Genomic DNA, 16873 nt, shown 5'->3' with positions numbered 1-16873 from the left:
CACGAATAAAAAAGTCATATAGATGCAGCCTCAGTGTACACCTATTACATGCAGCAGTTACTTAAGAGCAAAATGACATAACACAGTGCCAGAGGATTTGAAGGAGCCAATATATAACTCTCCATTAAAACTTCCTAAGTTATCTTCTATGTCCAAAGAGATTAATCTCCTACATCCAAAGAGCGATTAAGAAGTGGCGGGCATGGTATTATTTTAACGGTATACACTATAAAAAGCATAGCTAGTCCAAACGAGGACAGGACTGCATTCATAAAAAAATAATCAGAAACCTGATGCCCTGGAAAAGAGTGAGGCCCAAGAAGTAAGCAAACAGGGACAATACAAGCAAAGCTACAGACACAACTTTGAGGAGTTAAAGGACCTAACAAAGGACAAAATGAAATCACTCAGTAAAGTTGTAACAGAAATAATAAAAACTAAACTTCCCTCCCCACAAATACCCCACATTGTCTATTTTAAAGCATGACAGGGTAAGGACAGGGAAGCTGTCTCTTCTCCTTTTTCCCACATAAATCCCTCTGAACTCTGCCAGATTCAGCAGCTTCATGCTGCTGCAGCAATACAAAGGGGCTGCACCTGCACTTTTTACTGCTTCAGGGTACAAGTGATAAGGCAGTCAAGTTTAGCAAGTGAAGTTCAGAGGGTTTATCCTCTCTGATCACATGCACAAGCCAAAGCATCTGTAACTTCTCTACAGATCTCATCAACTCACATCTGGCCAAGGCATCACCTTCACAGATTTTGCCAAAGATTAAATCCCAGCAAATATTTTTGCTTGTGTGTTATAATCTACTGGGCACAGTTTATAATACAGATTAATACATAGTTTCTAGTTACAATACACAAGTAAATCCTGAACATGTAAATTTTGAAGGTAACACATTTCACTGTATCACATTTCTCATTCTGTTACTCCCCTACAAGTTACAAGCAATTAAATATACCTTATTCAGTGAGGTAAAAAAACCAGAAAACTGTTTTGATCTCCATTTAATTTTTTTAAAGTATATTATTTACTTTTAAAATGCTATTTAATTGAAGCAAAAAATATTTTGAACCTATTAATAAAGTGTAGAAAAAGAGTGTCAGTTTTCAGTCTGTCCGTTATTTCATTTGTTATTATTCATGGAAAAAACACAATTAAGCTATGTTGTATTATGTTGTTTCTATATTGTTCTTTTTTCTTCACTGCTAGTTAATAATCTGTCAATGTCTTATTCCATAAAAATTTTAAATGTAAGCCAGTTATTTGTTTTTGACTTTGAGAGCTGCAATATTCACCTTCATTTTCAGCAACACTGAGCCAATGCTTGCCTCTTGATTTTACTGGCAAAAAGGAAAAGTACCACCATGCTCACAAGGTAGTTTTCCTACTGTGTCCAAAGGGGAGAGTCTCAATAAGACTATATATCCCCATGTTGCTGCATATAATTTGTAAAAAGACTATTAAGGAAATGCGTATCTGTTGTTGTTTTTTTTTTTCTTTTTCCACTTGTACTTTTTTTGCTGAGAATGTGCTCTATTCTCTGTTTAAAAGCTGCATTCAATCTAGAAACACAAATAGTGCCCAAGCTAGAAGTCATTTCTACAGCAGAAGTAAACTGTCAAGCACACCCTTAGTATCAGTAGATAGCAGGAATCACTGCTTTGCAAAAGGACACAGCACAAACATTATTTCTGTACTGGGTGTTGCTGGGACAGAATTAACCTTCTTCATAGCAGCTGGCATGATGCCATGTTTTTGATTTCTGGCTAAAACAGTGCTGGTAACACACCAATGTTTTGGCTGCTGCTGAACAGGCTTGAAGGGCATCAAGATTTTCTCTTCTCCCCACCCACTACTACCCCCAGTGAGCAGGGCAAGAGATGCAAGAAGTCAGGAGGGGACACTGCCTGAACACCTGACCCAAACTGGCCAAAGGGATATTCCACACCATGTAATGCCACAATCAGCAACAAAACCTGAAATCAAGGAAAAAGCGGATAGGGTATCTGACTTCCAAAGTGACTATTGTTTGGGGACTGGCTGGGCATCAGTCCACCTGTGGGAGGTGGTAAGTGATTTCCTCTGCTTGTTTTTTTTCCCCTCTCCTCATTTTTCCTTCACCTATTAAACTGTCTTTATCTCAATCCATGCTTTTGCTCTTCCTATTTTCTTCACCACCCCACTGGGGCCAGGGGAGGAAGGGTAGGAGCAGTTGTGTGGGTACTTAGCCGTTGGCAGGAGTCAACTCAGCACACTTACAGAAAAAACTTTGCTTGCAGATCATAGTCACAGCATTTACTACAACAATGAAAGCCCAATTTCCTTAAAAGTGTGCCTTATGAGTGAAATTATATACCTTCTGTAGCCCTAAAACTTTTAAAAGTCTAAACATAAATGCCTTCTCTCATAAAACAGAGACCTTCTGCTAAGAACAAAGAATTGGTAAAGCCCTCCTGTACCATCCAATATAGTCCTTTGGTTTGCAGGGATTACATGAAGTGCTAGCATTCAGAAACTTGCATGCTGCATTTCAATGGCAATCTTCTACCTCTGCTACTCTAATTTAAAGACTACTCCATATTCTCACTGCTCTAAGTGTGATAACTTTCTTCTAATTTACAGTGAACAGTCACTGATAGTTCATCCCCACTTGTCTTTGTCCTTTAGCCTCCTGGTGTCCATGAGCAAATACACAGAAAGCAGCAAGCCTTTGCTCTGCTGGACTGCAGACGTACTCTTCTTTCATATGACAAGCTTTCCAATGTCTTATTTGTTCTCTTTTCCAGTCTAGTCTGAATTTAGATCTGTATACACAGTAATGCAAAAATAGCTGCAAAGATTTCACCCCAATGGCAGCATATGCGCTGCACCGTATTTTGTAACACAAACTGCAAAGCAAAAGGAAATCTAAGAACAACGAAATGATGCAGCACTACTCTGCAGCTTCCTTTTTAACCTTAATTTCAGCACCCACAGACCATGGTCGTTTTTTCAGTTGTTTAAACAAAAAGAGCAAGAATTTTCAAGCAACACCATTCCTGTAGTATTGGTTCACTACTGCCATTGGAATATACTATAAAAATTGTGGATCCAGGCATATCATCCGATATCCTGCAAAGTTTTTAAAAAGGTAAGAATGATCACCCATTGTCAACGGACAATGACCTTATTTCTTTGCGCCTCAGAAATATGGTTTAAGAAACAGGTGAATCCTGACTACATACATAAAATACTCAGAACATTCCAACATCACTGGCTCCCAGTCTAGACTTTAGCATCAACAGAACTTCACTACATAGTAAATGTTTTAAAGCCATTGGATCAGTATAACTATACTGGCTGTTCATAAAGAACCTTTAACAATGACTGTTTCGTAAATCCAGAAGATTAGGGATCACGGTTCCAAATCATAACCACTGCTTTCTCCCCTCACCCCTCCAAATAAATTATCAGGAAACAGCTCCAGTAAGCAGTAGTCTTAACTTTAATCTAACCATACTCATAAATAATTCTCTACAGCAAAAGTAAAATTAGTACCTACTCCAGCAAACTCCCCATCGAGCATTTGAGAGTGAACATAACGAAGATGGTGGAAGAATGCTTCTTACAGGGTAATCAACACAAGTGTTGTTGGTGTAACACCAAAGGCACTGTGCAAACGAAACAAAAAACAAATTATTGACCTTCAAAACCAGTTTACAATTTAGTGCTCCTCTCCACAGACAGAATTCTTAAGTGCATACAGTACTGTACAGATACATTGAAAGTGCTCTGTAGTGTAAAACCTGCAGACTCTTGGTACAATTCCTAAGTAAGCCTAAACTGAATTGTGAATAAGTAACACTTCATACTTACAGGTAATAGAAGGTAGTAAATATTTACACTAGCCTGAAAGTATTTAGGAACACATTGAGGTACTTAGTATACTTGAGGATAAAACGGCTTTGAGTTTAGAATTACTGAAATTAACAAGACGTACAAATCCAGAAAGTCAACTGTTCAGAATCTAAAAACATCTGATGTCTTTGAGGAATACAAGTACACTTACAATCTTATTTCAGCCCTATATTTGACTCTCAACAGAAAAAAAAGAACGAACCACACTTACTTATCTGGATATTTTTAGAATTTCTTACGTGTATTATAGCTACAACACCAGCACAACATTTTTGCTTTTTATGTCAACATTAAGCATAAAGCTTAAGTTTTGGGGTTCTTCTGTTAAAATAGATACTCATTCAAAATTCCTTTACCACACAACTCAATCACTGAATGACAGCAAAAGGAATCCTTGACAGAACAGGGCTTTTTAGGATTCATTCTAGAAAGAGCTCATCCAGCAACTAAGCTTTATCTAACAGTACTATCAAGAACATCTCTGTCATACATCCTCAATTGCACAAAGTCTGTATCTTGCTATAAAGGGTTAGAAAACGTTAAACATAAAGGAAACAGTTTGTAGTAGATTCCAGTCTCTTGAAAAAAGTGAAGGAGACAAGAAAAATATTCTTTAGTTGGTAGACCATACAAGTCAAACATACCCATAAAGACACATCAACAAAAATAATTAAGCCATCAGAATAATCTTTGCCACAAATCCTGCCATTCTCAGTTTTAATTTTAATCAAGGATGTTAGATAAGAATAGGCTTATTTTTGTTGGATCAATTATTTAATGAGAATTAACAGTTCAAAAATAATGACTAATGGGGGCAGAGTCATTGTTTAACAAGTCATTGTTAAACTTGTTTGAATGTAATGTTGACCCTGTTTTGAGTAGGAGGAGGCTGGACTAGATGACTCATGAGGTCTCTTCTAACTTGAATGACTCTATACTGTTGGTGACAACCATGGGCACAGAAAGGTCAACCGTTTCCCTCTGATGGAGGCTACCACATGTAACTATTAAGAATGTGTGTAGCCCAAGAGGCAATATCTGATACAGCTACTGACTGGTGCAGAGGTAAGAGGAAATATTTCAGTTGACTCATTCCCAATGCTAAAAATCAAGCTAATTGTCAAAATCACGTTAGAAAAAAGAAAAAAGCCTAAACACCCAAGGATAAAACATTTCCTTAACTTTGATCCTCATCTACATAACCTACAAATTAAGACTAAAAAGATTTTATTTTATTTAGAGGCGAATCACATAGTCTTTGCAGAGCATACTAGGAACCACGTTCACACTCTGATGGATATCACTGACTTTATTTTAGTAGAGTCCCACATGGATAATGAAGTACAACATCATTAATCCAGTCCAGGTGCATTTTAAGGACATATTCTCAGTATTAAAAAAGATAGTAATTATGAATACAAAATGAATACTTGCTCCTCTATGATCAGATAGAGGCATGCAAGTGACTATTATTCCCACCTTTCCTTCAAAAAAAAAATTGGGCCATATTTATTGATCATATAATTTCCTATAGGTGTTAGCACCTTTTTTTTTTTTAAACATCTAGCTTGCCTAAAATCCATTTTCCTCGATAATTTAGATTCCATACATTTCTTATTAGGACAACGATGAGCATGACAAAAACAAATAGCTGAGGGGAAAAGTGCATTGGTAGAAGTTAAAAGCGAGACTTTGGAAAATTCTCCAGAATGCTGAGACTCTACACGTGCACACAGATTTTAAAGTGTAGTCCTACCTTTAACTAGTTCTTGCATTACATATTTTGTCTTACGCACTGTCATGTGGAGTTAGAAATGTGAAGACAAAATTCTCTCAAGACATTAATCAACAGATAATTACACATTATCTGGTAACAGATAAAAGCTCTCAAATTTTAATACACATCTGGTAATCCGCTAGTCATAGCGGTAAGTATTTCTTTGAAGTAAATAAATTGAATTTCAGGATTCAACAGCTCTAATCAAAGCCTCTATGTGTTATTTTTTAATGTATCACATTGTAAGGAATAAAATGAAATGAAACAGCATATCTATAAAATTACCCCTCAGAACTTATTGATATAAACACAAGAAAATAGGTAATCAACTCTGAAGACCAATCCAAAAGAACAATCCAATTATAATTATGATCAACAAAATCTGAGCATTTTGAATTATAATTCTATTTATTGAATTAAATTACTACATTTTAGGGTTGGTTTGGAATTGTTTTTATCTATTCACCAAATGTTTATTTTCATTTTTATCTGCTGCTGCTATCTATATTATCACCAATATGAAAACCTGATATTTTTTTCTACTGAAGCAATTAAACAACATAATTTCAGCAATCCTCTGCTTTTGTATTGCTCACAAAAATGCTAATGGCTTTGTTCTGTAGTTCGGTTTTTTTTTTAATGCACGTGCAAATTGTCTGAATCAAGTCTAAACTCCTTTCTTCAAGGTTAACACTGATGCTATTGAAGCAGTTGCCCTGAATCATCCATCACTGTCACCAAAACAAGCCTGGACACTGAAATTGATTTGACAGATTCTGAAAATAACGTATCTATAACTCTGTTAGTGTCTTCAGTACACAGACACAGCTAAAGGGTTCATTTATCTCACAAGGTGAACACATAACTCTCAGGTTAATAAAAGCTGTGCTGATGTATATGCAGCAGCACTGATGTGAAGTGACAGTCACACCAGTGGTAGTGCTGAACATTTAATCTTTAATGTCCCATAATTTCCATTTCCTACTTCATACTTTCAAAGACGAAGACTTCTTTACACAATGCTATGCTTATGACAACAAATATAGAGATGTGACAACACACAATAACCACATCAATACAAGACAATTAATATTTTTCCATTAAAAAGACAAAAGATGCATAAGACAAGGATACAATGTGTAAGTTTGGATATTTCTCAATTTTCCCTAGTGAGAAAGTTTTGCAGTAACTTATGTAACTTAAAGACTTCTGAAATACTTCTTTTCGGTGACATCTGAAGTTAGAATTCAAGACAAACTCTCACTTTAAATATGGGAGTTTCTTCTACTCTGCAGGGACAGACACCTTTTGCACACTTATGACCCTTATTGGGGGGATAAAAAGGTTTTCAGCAAAGGACAGAGAAATAAATTCTATTGTTTTAAATGTCTGCCTTATTGCATTCTCATTGGAGGTTTAAACACTTTGCTACCGGAACAGTGACCGAGCCTGGCAGTCTTAGGCACTTTCCACTGGCTACATCAGACTGTGAGGCCGACATGTCTGAACATCTACAGCACTGATCCAGTCTGCCTCAGTTAAATGCACTGCTTGGGGCACCTCCAGAGAAAGGCATTTCTAGTTTATTTACATTAATTTCCCAGTTCTCCTATTCAGCATACAAGAAATGCAAGGCATTTTAGCCACACAAGATCCAGTTTATCTAGCCCTTTTATAAGATGGAAATTTAACCAAGTGCTGCTTGCAAAATGAGGATGAGTCTAAACCAGCAGCAACATCAACTTCCTCAGTTGCGCCTGAAAGCGCTGAGCACACACTGGAACTGGAAGCCTGGACTTCACACTGTGTGTCCTCTCCCAACAAAGCAGAGAAATACCCTGAGTGACCAAATCACGGAGCAACCCTGGCAAAGTGAAAGCACACTGGCATTGAGTGTGACAGAGGGGAAACAGAACATCAGTTGACTTTTAAGTAATAACAGATATTACAACTGACTGATCTTGACCTCCTCTTTTATTATGGGTAGTTTGACTAGATTCACCATTAAAAACAAAACAAAACCCCCACCAAACAAAGCCTAACAACTTGATTTTACATTAAGTGGAAAAATGATCCAAATTCTCAATCAAAAATGACGTTAAAAATCTTACCGAAACATTTTTTAGACATTCTTCGCAGGATCTCTGGGAAAACTCTGAGCATGCTAGAAAAAAAAAAAACAACACACAGAGATTATGTATTTATTTTTACTCAGTAATGCGAAGTACTTAACAAAATATTTAACCTTTTCTTTGTTCTATTTCCAGATACAAACAACAATTTTGACTGAAGTAATGAAAGCTCAATAATTCCATTCCAGGAGAACTGTAGCAAACAGATACAAATTGCTTAAGTTTGACCTCTGACATAGGGAAACAATTCAAGCTTACTTTTAACTTCAATTTGCTTTCTCTAAGGATAGCATGGGAGATATAAGACAAGAGCCTCCAGTATCTCTGCTGAAGTTCTAAGACTTTTACACTTCAATTTAGAGAACATTCCAAGTTTTGCAGCTCTGGAAGCCTAGCAAGAGCTGACCTTTCTCTAGGGTTGCTTTCCCTTCCATAGATATTAACCTTTTTCTTGGGAGAAAAAAGTTTTTAAAAGATAAAAGTCTCCAAATGACATGATTTTAAATAACAATAAAAAAAGTTTCCAAACACAGGACACAATGTTATTTTGTAAGAGGTCAACAAGAACTCCAACATGAGTCTGAAAAGCCAAGCAATGAGGGAGGACTTGATTCATATTTTCTTTGGATTTTAAAAAACATCTGCTATCCTAAAAAAAGTAAATATTTACTGGTGTTCACATTCCCGGAGAATTCTAGCCAAAGGATATGACTTTCATTTAGAAGTACTGAATGCTTATCATCTTAAGACCCGTCTTTTTTATCCACAACGTAGACATCATTTGTTGCCCACAGGACCACGTATGTGCCATAGTCTTGACCTAGACGAAATACTTGGCAGATGAGGGGGAGTCTGTTCTCCTGGACTGAACCTGGATTTTTCTTCCAATAATTGTAGTTCCTATAATAATTTTTAATACTATGATGAAATTAACTTTTGATTATTTCCACATATATCATAAATATGAGGGGAAAATATCTTCAAATCAGGAATCCAATCCTACCTTTGATGAATAACTGTATTAGTCACAAGAAGTTTTCAATTTGAGCTAAATTATTGGTATGCTTAGAGACAGCTACCTATTTTAATATTTTCTTTTCATAATTCAATATTATACCCTTCTGATAAAATATACTTAATGTTAAGAATTAGTATGTACCAATATATTTAGCTTTAATTAATATATCCATATAGAAAAAACACTTACTGGTTTATCTGGTACAAATTAACACTGTCACTGCTGCCAATCAAATGAGAAATAGCCTAAGTGTAAGGGCCATATACCAATTAATGGGAAAAAAAATCCCATGAAAAGCAGATTCAGAAACAGTTCTCAGTTTAAGCTAAAAAAATTTCAAATGGGCTTACTCTACATGGAGTACCACCAAGCTTATTACAAAAATACTTCGCTATATTTTCAATTTAAGATTTAAAACACCTAAACAAACCAGCTTTCTGAACATGAATTAGCAAGGTACTGTCAGAAGCATTCAAGTAACACCAAGGACTTCTAAAAACATGGTTTAGGTTACATTTTCAGTAACTGAAACATCTACAGCAAATTGAAGAAATGTCACATTACTTAGATTCTTACCAAAGAAGGTAATCTCACAAGCTTTTCATGCTGTTTATCTCCTTTAACTGCCTTCCTACTGACTTATTATAGCAGATAACCTATATTGGCATATAACCAAAAGACAGGTACTTAAGTTACCAGAAAAATTAGACTTCTGTTATTTATCTTTAGAATAAAGAACAACTTATTAGTCTTAATGAAAATACTTCACATCATCATCACAACATATGCCTCAAAAATCAAAGCATCTTTATGTACTGCTGTTACAAAATTTAACATTACAATGAGTGATTGAAAAAAAATGTTTTTCCATTCAGCTTTACATATTTCTCTGGGTCACATAACTTACAAACATCTACAAGTTTCCCATCAGTTACGGTGTTATCCACAAGAGCAGAAGACAGAACAAATCATATCTCAAAACAAAAAAGAAGAAAAACCCAAACCACCCCTCCCACACAGCCTGCTAAAGCATTATGTGTACCAGCATACTGAATAATAAAAAAATTCAAAGTTATTTTTGTTAAAAAAGATATTAAGTTGACTGTCTCCCTCTAGTATTTCATGGGACTACTGTATTATCTTTATCAGGGAAAAAAATAAATGTAAGCCATAGCACCACTACCAACAACAATTCACACTGTGTTTTAAACAGCATTTATCAAACGTAATCATTCCTTCTATACTGGCATACAACATCAGCATTAATTACCTAACATGTCATAAAATGATAAATCATAAACCATTTTTACATGCCAAGCCTAGTTTACCAAGCAGTGGAAGCATTACTTTGATAAGTGGTGTAATTTTTACCAAAATAGTTTAGTGTAATACCTTGTACAGAGTGATCTGTAGCTGTATGAAGATTATATTCTTACAAAATAAGAGAAGGCTATTACTGTTCACGCATGCCATCTTTTTCTTTTTTTTTTTTAACACAACTACAATGCTGCCCACACATACAGGAATTGTACTAAGTTAACTATACACCAATTACCTGTATGATCTCACTTTCCAGAAGACATACTCATGGACCAGCATAACCACGCACAAACACATAACGAAGGCTGTTCCTCCACAAAATACAGATAAAATAGAATTGCACTGACCAATGAAACTATTTAAAAAAAAACAAACCACTTTCCTCCCTCCCCTTTCCAGTATGTATTTGTGCATGAAGGTAGCATATGCAGAGTTTTTTGAGGTTTTTTAATTGTTTGTTTGTTTTGGGGTTTGTTTGTTGTTTTTTTTTTTTTAAGAAGACAGGGCTCTATACAGCATACACTAAGGACGGATGACTGCCATACAACCTTAAGCTCAGTGAGAAATGGGAGGGAATTCTTATTCTACCAAAAAAAAAAAAATTAATCAAAGCAGTGCAACTGCTCAGACAGTCAGAAACCTTTCAACACCTACACTAAGCGTATTCATAGCTAGTTTATTTTAATTTGTTCTCTGCCCCCACTCAGGGCAACACTGTTCTTCAACTCAAACAGTTGTTACCTCCTACTGGTATGAGTACTTCCTTAAGTACTCTTATTCCCGCTCAACCCTCCTCCTCCTCCAGCAATTAAAGCCATATTCTTTTTGGTATTTTCTGAAATAGAGAACAATACAGCCCTTGTAGCCCTGCTTTGTGCCAGTCCAGCCCTGCTCAACGCAGGTGCTGAACTTGTGCAATATTTAGCAGGATGGCATACAAGGTCCCACAATCTTGCAAAACTACCATAAACTGTAAAACTGCAATCCCTCTCTTCACAAGAGCATCAATTCAGTAACTGATAAGCATCTGATAGTCAACAAGTCTACCTCCCTACTTTTTTCTGACTGTTTTGATTTAAGATTAAAATAATACTAGTCAGATGGCATAACAATTCATCTTTTATTTTTTAACTTTATTTCAAATATTTATTCCTTAAAGGTCACCCACATCTTTCTGTATAGCATCATGACCCTTCTCCATGTCAAAGATCAACTTTGTGTCACGAGCAAGTTCCTTAACTCATGTAAGAATATGTGAAAGCTTCTTTCCTAGGGAATTCATTAGCAACTCCACTACTAATTCAACTGAATTTTTGGCTCCAATCAAACTCTTTGCTCCTTGGTTTCGATTATATTTGTCTTTGGGTTTGATTATGTTTACTGATTAACTTGCAGTTATTAGCAGGTCTACCTTCTGTTCTTTCCTAATAGTTGAGGTACACTGACAGCTCTCCTCTTCTGCTTCAAGGTAGCTGTCTCACAGTTAGATACTTCCTTTTTGAGTATAAACCCTCCCATAAAAGAAATTAAACAAATTAGGACTCTAATCACACATGTCAAGGTCCACATAGAATGGTTCGGGTTGGAAGGGACCTTAAAGATCATCTAGTTCCAACTCCCCTGCCATAGGTAGGGACACCTCCCACTAGACCAGGTTGCTCAAAGTCCCATCCAGCCTGGCCTCGAACACTTCCAGGGATGGGGCATCCACAATCTCCCTGGGCAACCTGTTCCACTGCCTCACCACACTCACAATAAAGAATTTCTTCCTAATATCTAATCTAAGTCTCTCCTCTTTCAGTTTAAAACCGTTCCCCCTTGTCCTATCATTACACTCCCTGATAAGGAGACCCTCCCCACCTTTCCTGTAGGCCCCCTTTAGGTACTGGAAGGCTGCTGTAAGGTCTCCTCGGGGCCTTCTCTTCTTCAGGCTGAATAGCCCCAACTCTCTCAGCCTGTCCTCATAGCATAGATGCTCACATGAGGTACCCTAATTTAACGCAAACTAACCTGATGAGCACCTTTCTAGTCATATCTGTTAATAGCCACCAAATTTGAGGATGAGCTTCACCAACTGCTTTCCAAAAGCAGCTATGAGATAAAACGATTCCAACAGAACAAACAGGATGGCACGAGCACCTCCGTCAGCTTCTCCTTCCAAGCTACACTCCTCATCATCAGTCAGGGCAGAGAAAACCTAGGCGATTGCTGCCTCCTTGCAGCAGAACTCCCGATAACGCCGGGGCCCCGCGGGCCGGCCAGCAGTACAAACACCAGTGCCCTCGTCCCTTCCTTTGGTGGCAAGCTGGGAGCCACCCTCCCTGTCCCCTCCGCAGCGGTGGCCGTCCTCCCGTCACACGGGACCAGACCGCTCCGAGGACCAAGGCAAAGCCCCGAGCTCCGCCGACTCCCCAGCAGCGCTCCCGGCTGCGCTCGGCGCCCGCAGGCCTCAGGGCGAGCGGGGGCCTCCGCCCGCCCCTCCCGCCGCCCTGCTGAGGGGCGAGCGCGGCCCTCCGCAGAGAAACACCCCGGGCAGGCCCCACCGCCCCGCATCCACGGGTGGAAGGGGCCCGCGGCTCCCCGTCTCTCCTTACCCTGCGGCGGCGGAGCCGTGGCGGCGAGGTGCGCCAACCCCATCCCGGCGCGGCCCCACACCAGCGCCAGGCCCTGCAGCCACAGCTGCCACAGCCGCACCGCCGCCATCGCCGGGGCCGCGCTCGTACCCGGAACCGACCCCGCGCGCAGGCGCCAACGGTGGGTGGGGCGGGGCGGGGCTGGGCGTGCGGCGAACGGGCGGAGGGAGCCCGCGGGCCGGCCGTGTGGCGGGAAGCTGGGGAGTCGGCCTTGTAGGCTGGGGGCTTGGTCCCTGAGGAACCGGCTTTATAGACTGGGGTCTCGGCCCCGCGGGCGCCCGGGGGCGGGTGTTTCACCTTCCGTGGGCTCCTGGTGCGGGCGGCCTGCGCTGGCCCTGCCTGTGGTGCCAGCGTCCCTTTGTGGAGGAGGTGACGCTCCACCTGTGCGAGTGGCCGAGCTGCGGCTACAAGCCCCTCGCAGTCGTTTGTAGGCTCGGTTCTGTCAGGCCTTTTTCCCCTCCCTCCAGGCTTACTGTTCTTTGGATTTGACCCTCTTTTTTTCCTTCCTTTGCCGTGTGGACTCTTCCCGCCCCTCTGAGGGCAGGGAGGTGGGGAGGATCCATTGCCCTGTGTCCCACTGTTACAGCCAGGGACTGAGGGTCTGGTAAATAGGTAAATGTAACTCCTTGTGAAGAACAAACAGCGAAGAATACCACAACCTCGAAGAGACTGGAGGGGCCGATACAAGCTTGCAAAATAAACGGGGGAGTTGCAAAAGCTCCTGCATGTATCTTCCCCAATCCACACAGATTCCTCTATTATCAGCTCAAACCAGCCACCGTACACCACTAGGAACCACCCAAAGCCTGCCGTGAAGCCCCTAACAGCCTTAATGCACGTGTGCCAAGGTGATGTGAATATGGAAATGAGTTATGGAAATGTAGCGAATATGGCAATGGGGAAATGTAATGACCGTGCATATTCTCTATGGATGTAAGTCTCCGTGAATCTCACATTCAGTGGATATATTAGGTGGAGAGATCCCCCACGTCCCCTGCGCCAAATAAAAGAATGCCTGCTTCTTAAGACTACATTGGTGTTAAGTTCATTCCTGATTTTGGTGACACCACTTGCTGGTGTCGTTTTTTGGTGAGGATGGCTAGCAGGCTGCCAAAGCCAACAGAGCCAACAAAGGCATCCCCAAGTTGGGGCTGGCCAGAAAAGGGAATAAAGGGATGGAGACAAATATGGAAATTTGCTGTGACCTTCCCATTTTAAAAGAGTGACGCGTTGTTGTTTTTCCACAGTGACCCACCTCTTAGGGCCTTACAGAAGCATTCAGCGCTCTCTGAAGTGCCCTGGAGTATACAAAACACCCAGATAGGGCTGCAAGATACAACACAGGAATGAAAGAAACAGACCCCAAACCCTCTGAGATGGCAGGGTGAGGACGCATAGGAAACTTTGGCCCTAGACTACTGTGGTTAGGCACCAAATCGAGTCCTTAATGGCCAATGAAGTGAGATACCTCACCATGCTTTGACAGCCAACCTTGCTTTAATTAAATGATCCCACAGCTGAGCTTTGTTAGCTTCTCTGTGATCATGTCCAGGAATGGGAAGTTTGATATTGAGCGATCAATAGCCAAAGTATTGGTGTAGGGGTTTTTTTAGTGCTGAACGACTCTACTGCAAGTAGGAAGCAAACACTCCCTCCAAGTACAGCACTGGTTCAGTCGGTGCTGGGTCCAGTTGCTTGTGACCTTCCTTCTCAAACGCAGCAGTGTTTCGACCACTTTTATTAGCCTTGTGTAACGATACCATTGTTACTACTGAAAGTGTTGCAATTGGTTTGCGTATGTGGGGAAAGCAGATCTTAGCTGTTTGAGATGCTTTTGCAAATGCACTTGAGCCTTAATGAGGAATAACATGACTGCTCTTCAGTGCTTGACTTTGCCATCCTATCTAATTTTAGACACATGATTCACCTTACTGCAGAGATTAATCTCCCTGAAATCCCACACAGAGATGAGTAGCTCCAGGAAACAGTTAAGAGGGAATTAGGGAGTTACTGCTAGTAACTCTGGTGACTTAGGCCAGCAAGTAAAATTAAAAGGAAAAAACCTGAGTCGCCTTGTTTGGTTCTAAGGCTGTTGGCCTTCAAAGCTGGCAGAGTGCTGTATCGCACCACAATGGCTTTGTGAGAGATTTGGCAGTTTCAGCAGGGGCTGATTGGAAGGTGCCCTTACCTTAATGGAAGTTTCAACCTGTGCATTAAGAAGTTATTTACGTTTCATTTTGCCTACATCACCTTTGGATTTTTGCCAGCAGCACTGGGGTCCCTGCCTCTCAGTCTTCAGGGAGTGAGAGAAAAATAAAGTCTGTATATGGGCCATATGGAAGCCAAGATGTTTTTACCTGAGCTCAATGTAGGACAACACTGACTCATGACTTCATCCTTCTTCAGCTGGCTAAATCATAGAATCCCAGAAGAGTTTGGGTTGGAAGGGACTTTTAAAGGTCATCTAGTCCAAACCCCCTGCAATGAGCAGGGACATCTGAAGACCAGGTTTTGCCACATGTTCAAGTCTGTAAATCTTTATGCTCTGGAACACTTCTTTCTTTCTTGTTTCCATATGCTTGAGTCACTTGGAACATGCTCTTAGAATAGTAGAAACACATAGATGAGTGACAAAGACTGGCAAAGGTAAGGAACTGTTTACATAGATGGTAATAATTCAACAGGTTGTAGCTATGGAGGGGTACAACAGAGATGTATGAAGTCATGAGTGGCACAGAAGAAGCGAACACAGAATGAATGTGTCTTCTAATACAAGACCTAGAGGGCGCTGAACAAAATTATCAATTAGAAGATTGAAAACAGAAGTACTTTGAAGAAAATAAAGGGCTTAAAGTATATCTAAGTTGTGAAGCTCTCTGGATATTAAGGACGCTAAAATTTTAGATTAGTCCAAAACTATTGGATTTTTTTTCCATGAATATGTCTGTTAACAGTTATTAAATACCAAGATATCACCTCTGGTTCAGAAAGTCCCTGAACCACACTGCCAGAAGCTGTGTGCAATTGCCAAGGAAGATGCATTATATGACTGTTTTATTCTGACATTCTTCCTTAGGCATCTGTTGTTGACTGCCATTTTAGGCAAGATACTGAGCTAAAACTGTCCTTGAAATGACTTTATATAGCTGTTCTCATTAATTGTCTTTTTCTCAAAAGCTTATGCTGCATTCCCTGTGATTTTGATTAAATGTACTGGATTATGTTTGAGGCAGAGGGGAAGTCCTCTAGCTCATTTTTTATATCTTAGTTTTGGATCACTTTGTGTATTCAGTGAAGAATGACTTCTCATGAAACAGCTCAAATTCCAAGCCAGACTTTTCCTTGAGTTGCTTCTAGCATGGTTATTCTAAAGCAAGTTTCTTTTAGCTGGAGCAAAGAGTTGGGGTTGGGGGGGGGAACAGAATTTGCTGAGGGCCCTTCGGAAGTATAGTTACATCCATCTTCTCTGATCTAGTTTTGTTATTCCTTTGGGGGACAAAAACATTAATATAATTTATGAACACCTACGGTAATTCTCTCACGATGGCTATACCTACAGTAATTAATCACTTTTTTTCTTGATTAGTTAACCACTCCCTGAGCAGACGTAAATTCAGGAAAAGGTGTGTAGAAGACGTGAAAAAGTGATCTACCAAGAAAATGGGTTTGGAACAAGCGGTATGTATTAGGGTTACAAACAAAAAGAACATTTCAGAACTTAAACAGCTTTTGCTTTTTTTCTATCATAATTCCGTATTAATTTCAAATGATAGCAAGGATTCTTCTGTGAGCTGTGTAGAGTCTGCCCAGGGTTTAGAACAGTGTTTCTACTTCTGCGTTTTCAGCAGCGGCTCTGGCCAGAGTCCCTTTTCCTCATCTCTGCTCCAGCTCCTCCCTTGTGATAGAATAGCTGAATGAGCCATTCTCTGGGCAGCCAAACAAAGAATGGATTTGGCTGACAGGAGTCTTGTCTTCTTTTTTTAGCAGGTTTATTTTTCACTATTACCAGTGCTAACGATCTCAAAGGTGACATATGAGTTACAAAGTCTGTGTGTGTTCAGTTGATCCCCTTACTGACAGTATTACTTC

The 16873-nt window shown here is 39.8% G+C and overlaps 1 protein-coding gene across 1 annotated transcript in view; it reads right to left on the bottom strand.

Annotated features, from left to right (window-relative positions):
- Window positions 1-12888, bottom strand: part of LOC141738750 (pituitary tumor-transforming gene 1 protein-interacting protein-like) — a 34289-nt gene extending 21401 nt beyond the window's left edge. Inside the window, exons 1-3 of the mRNA XM_074574641.1 lie at window positions 12746-12888; window positions 7793-7845; window positions 3549-3657 (exon numbers count right to left, since the gene is read on the bottom strand). Coding sequence (XP_074430742.1) covers window positions 3549-3657; window positions 7793-7845; window positions 12746-12854 — 271 coding nt within the window. The 5' untranslated portion in view covers window positions 12855-12888. The remainder of the gene's footprint in view (window positions 1-3548; window positions 3658-7792; window positions 7846-12745) is intronic.
- Between the last annotated feature and the right edge of the window lie 3985 nt (window positions 12889-16873).

Source organism: Larus michahellis, chromosome 2 (genome assembly GCF_964199755.1).
Source record: "Larus michahellis chromosome 2, bLarMic1.1, whole genome shotgun sequence".
Classification (NCBI taxonomy): Eukaryota; Metazoa; Chordata; class Aves; order Charadriiformes; family Laridae; genus Larus; species Larus michahellis.
This window is presented reverse-complemented; position numbering and strand designations above follow the sequence as displayed.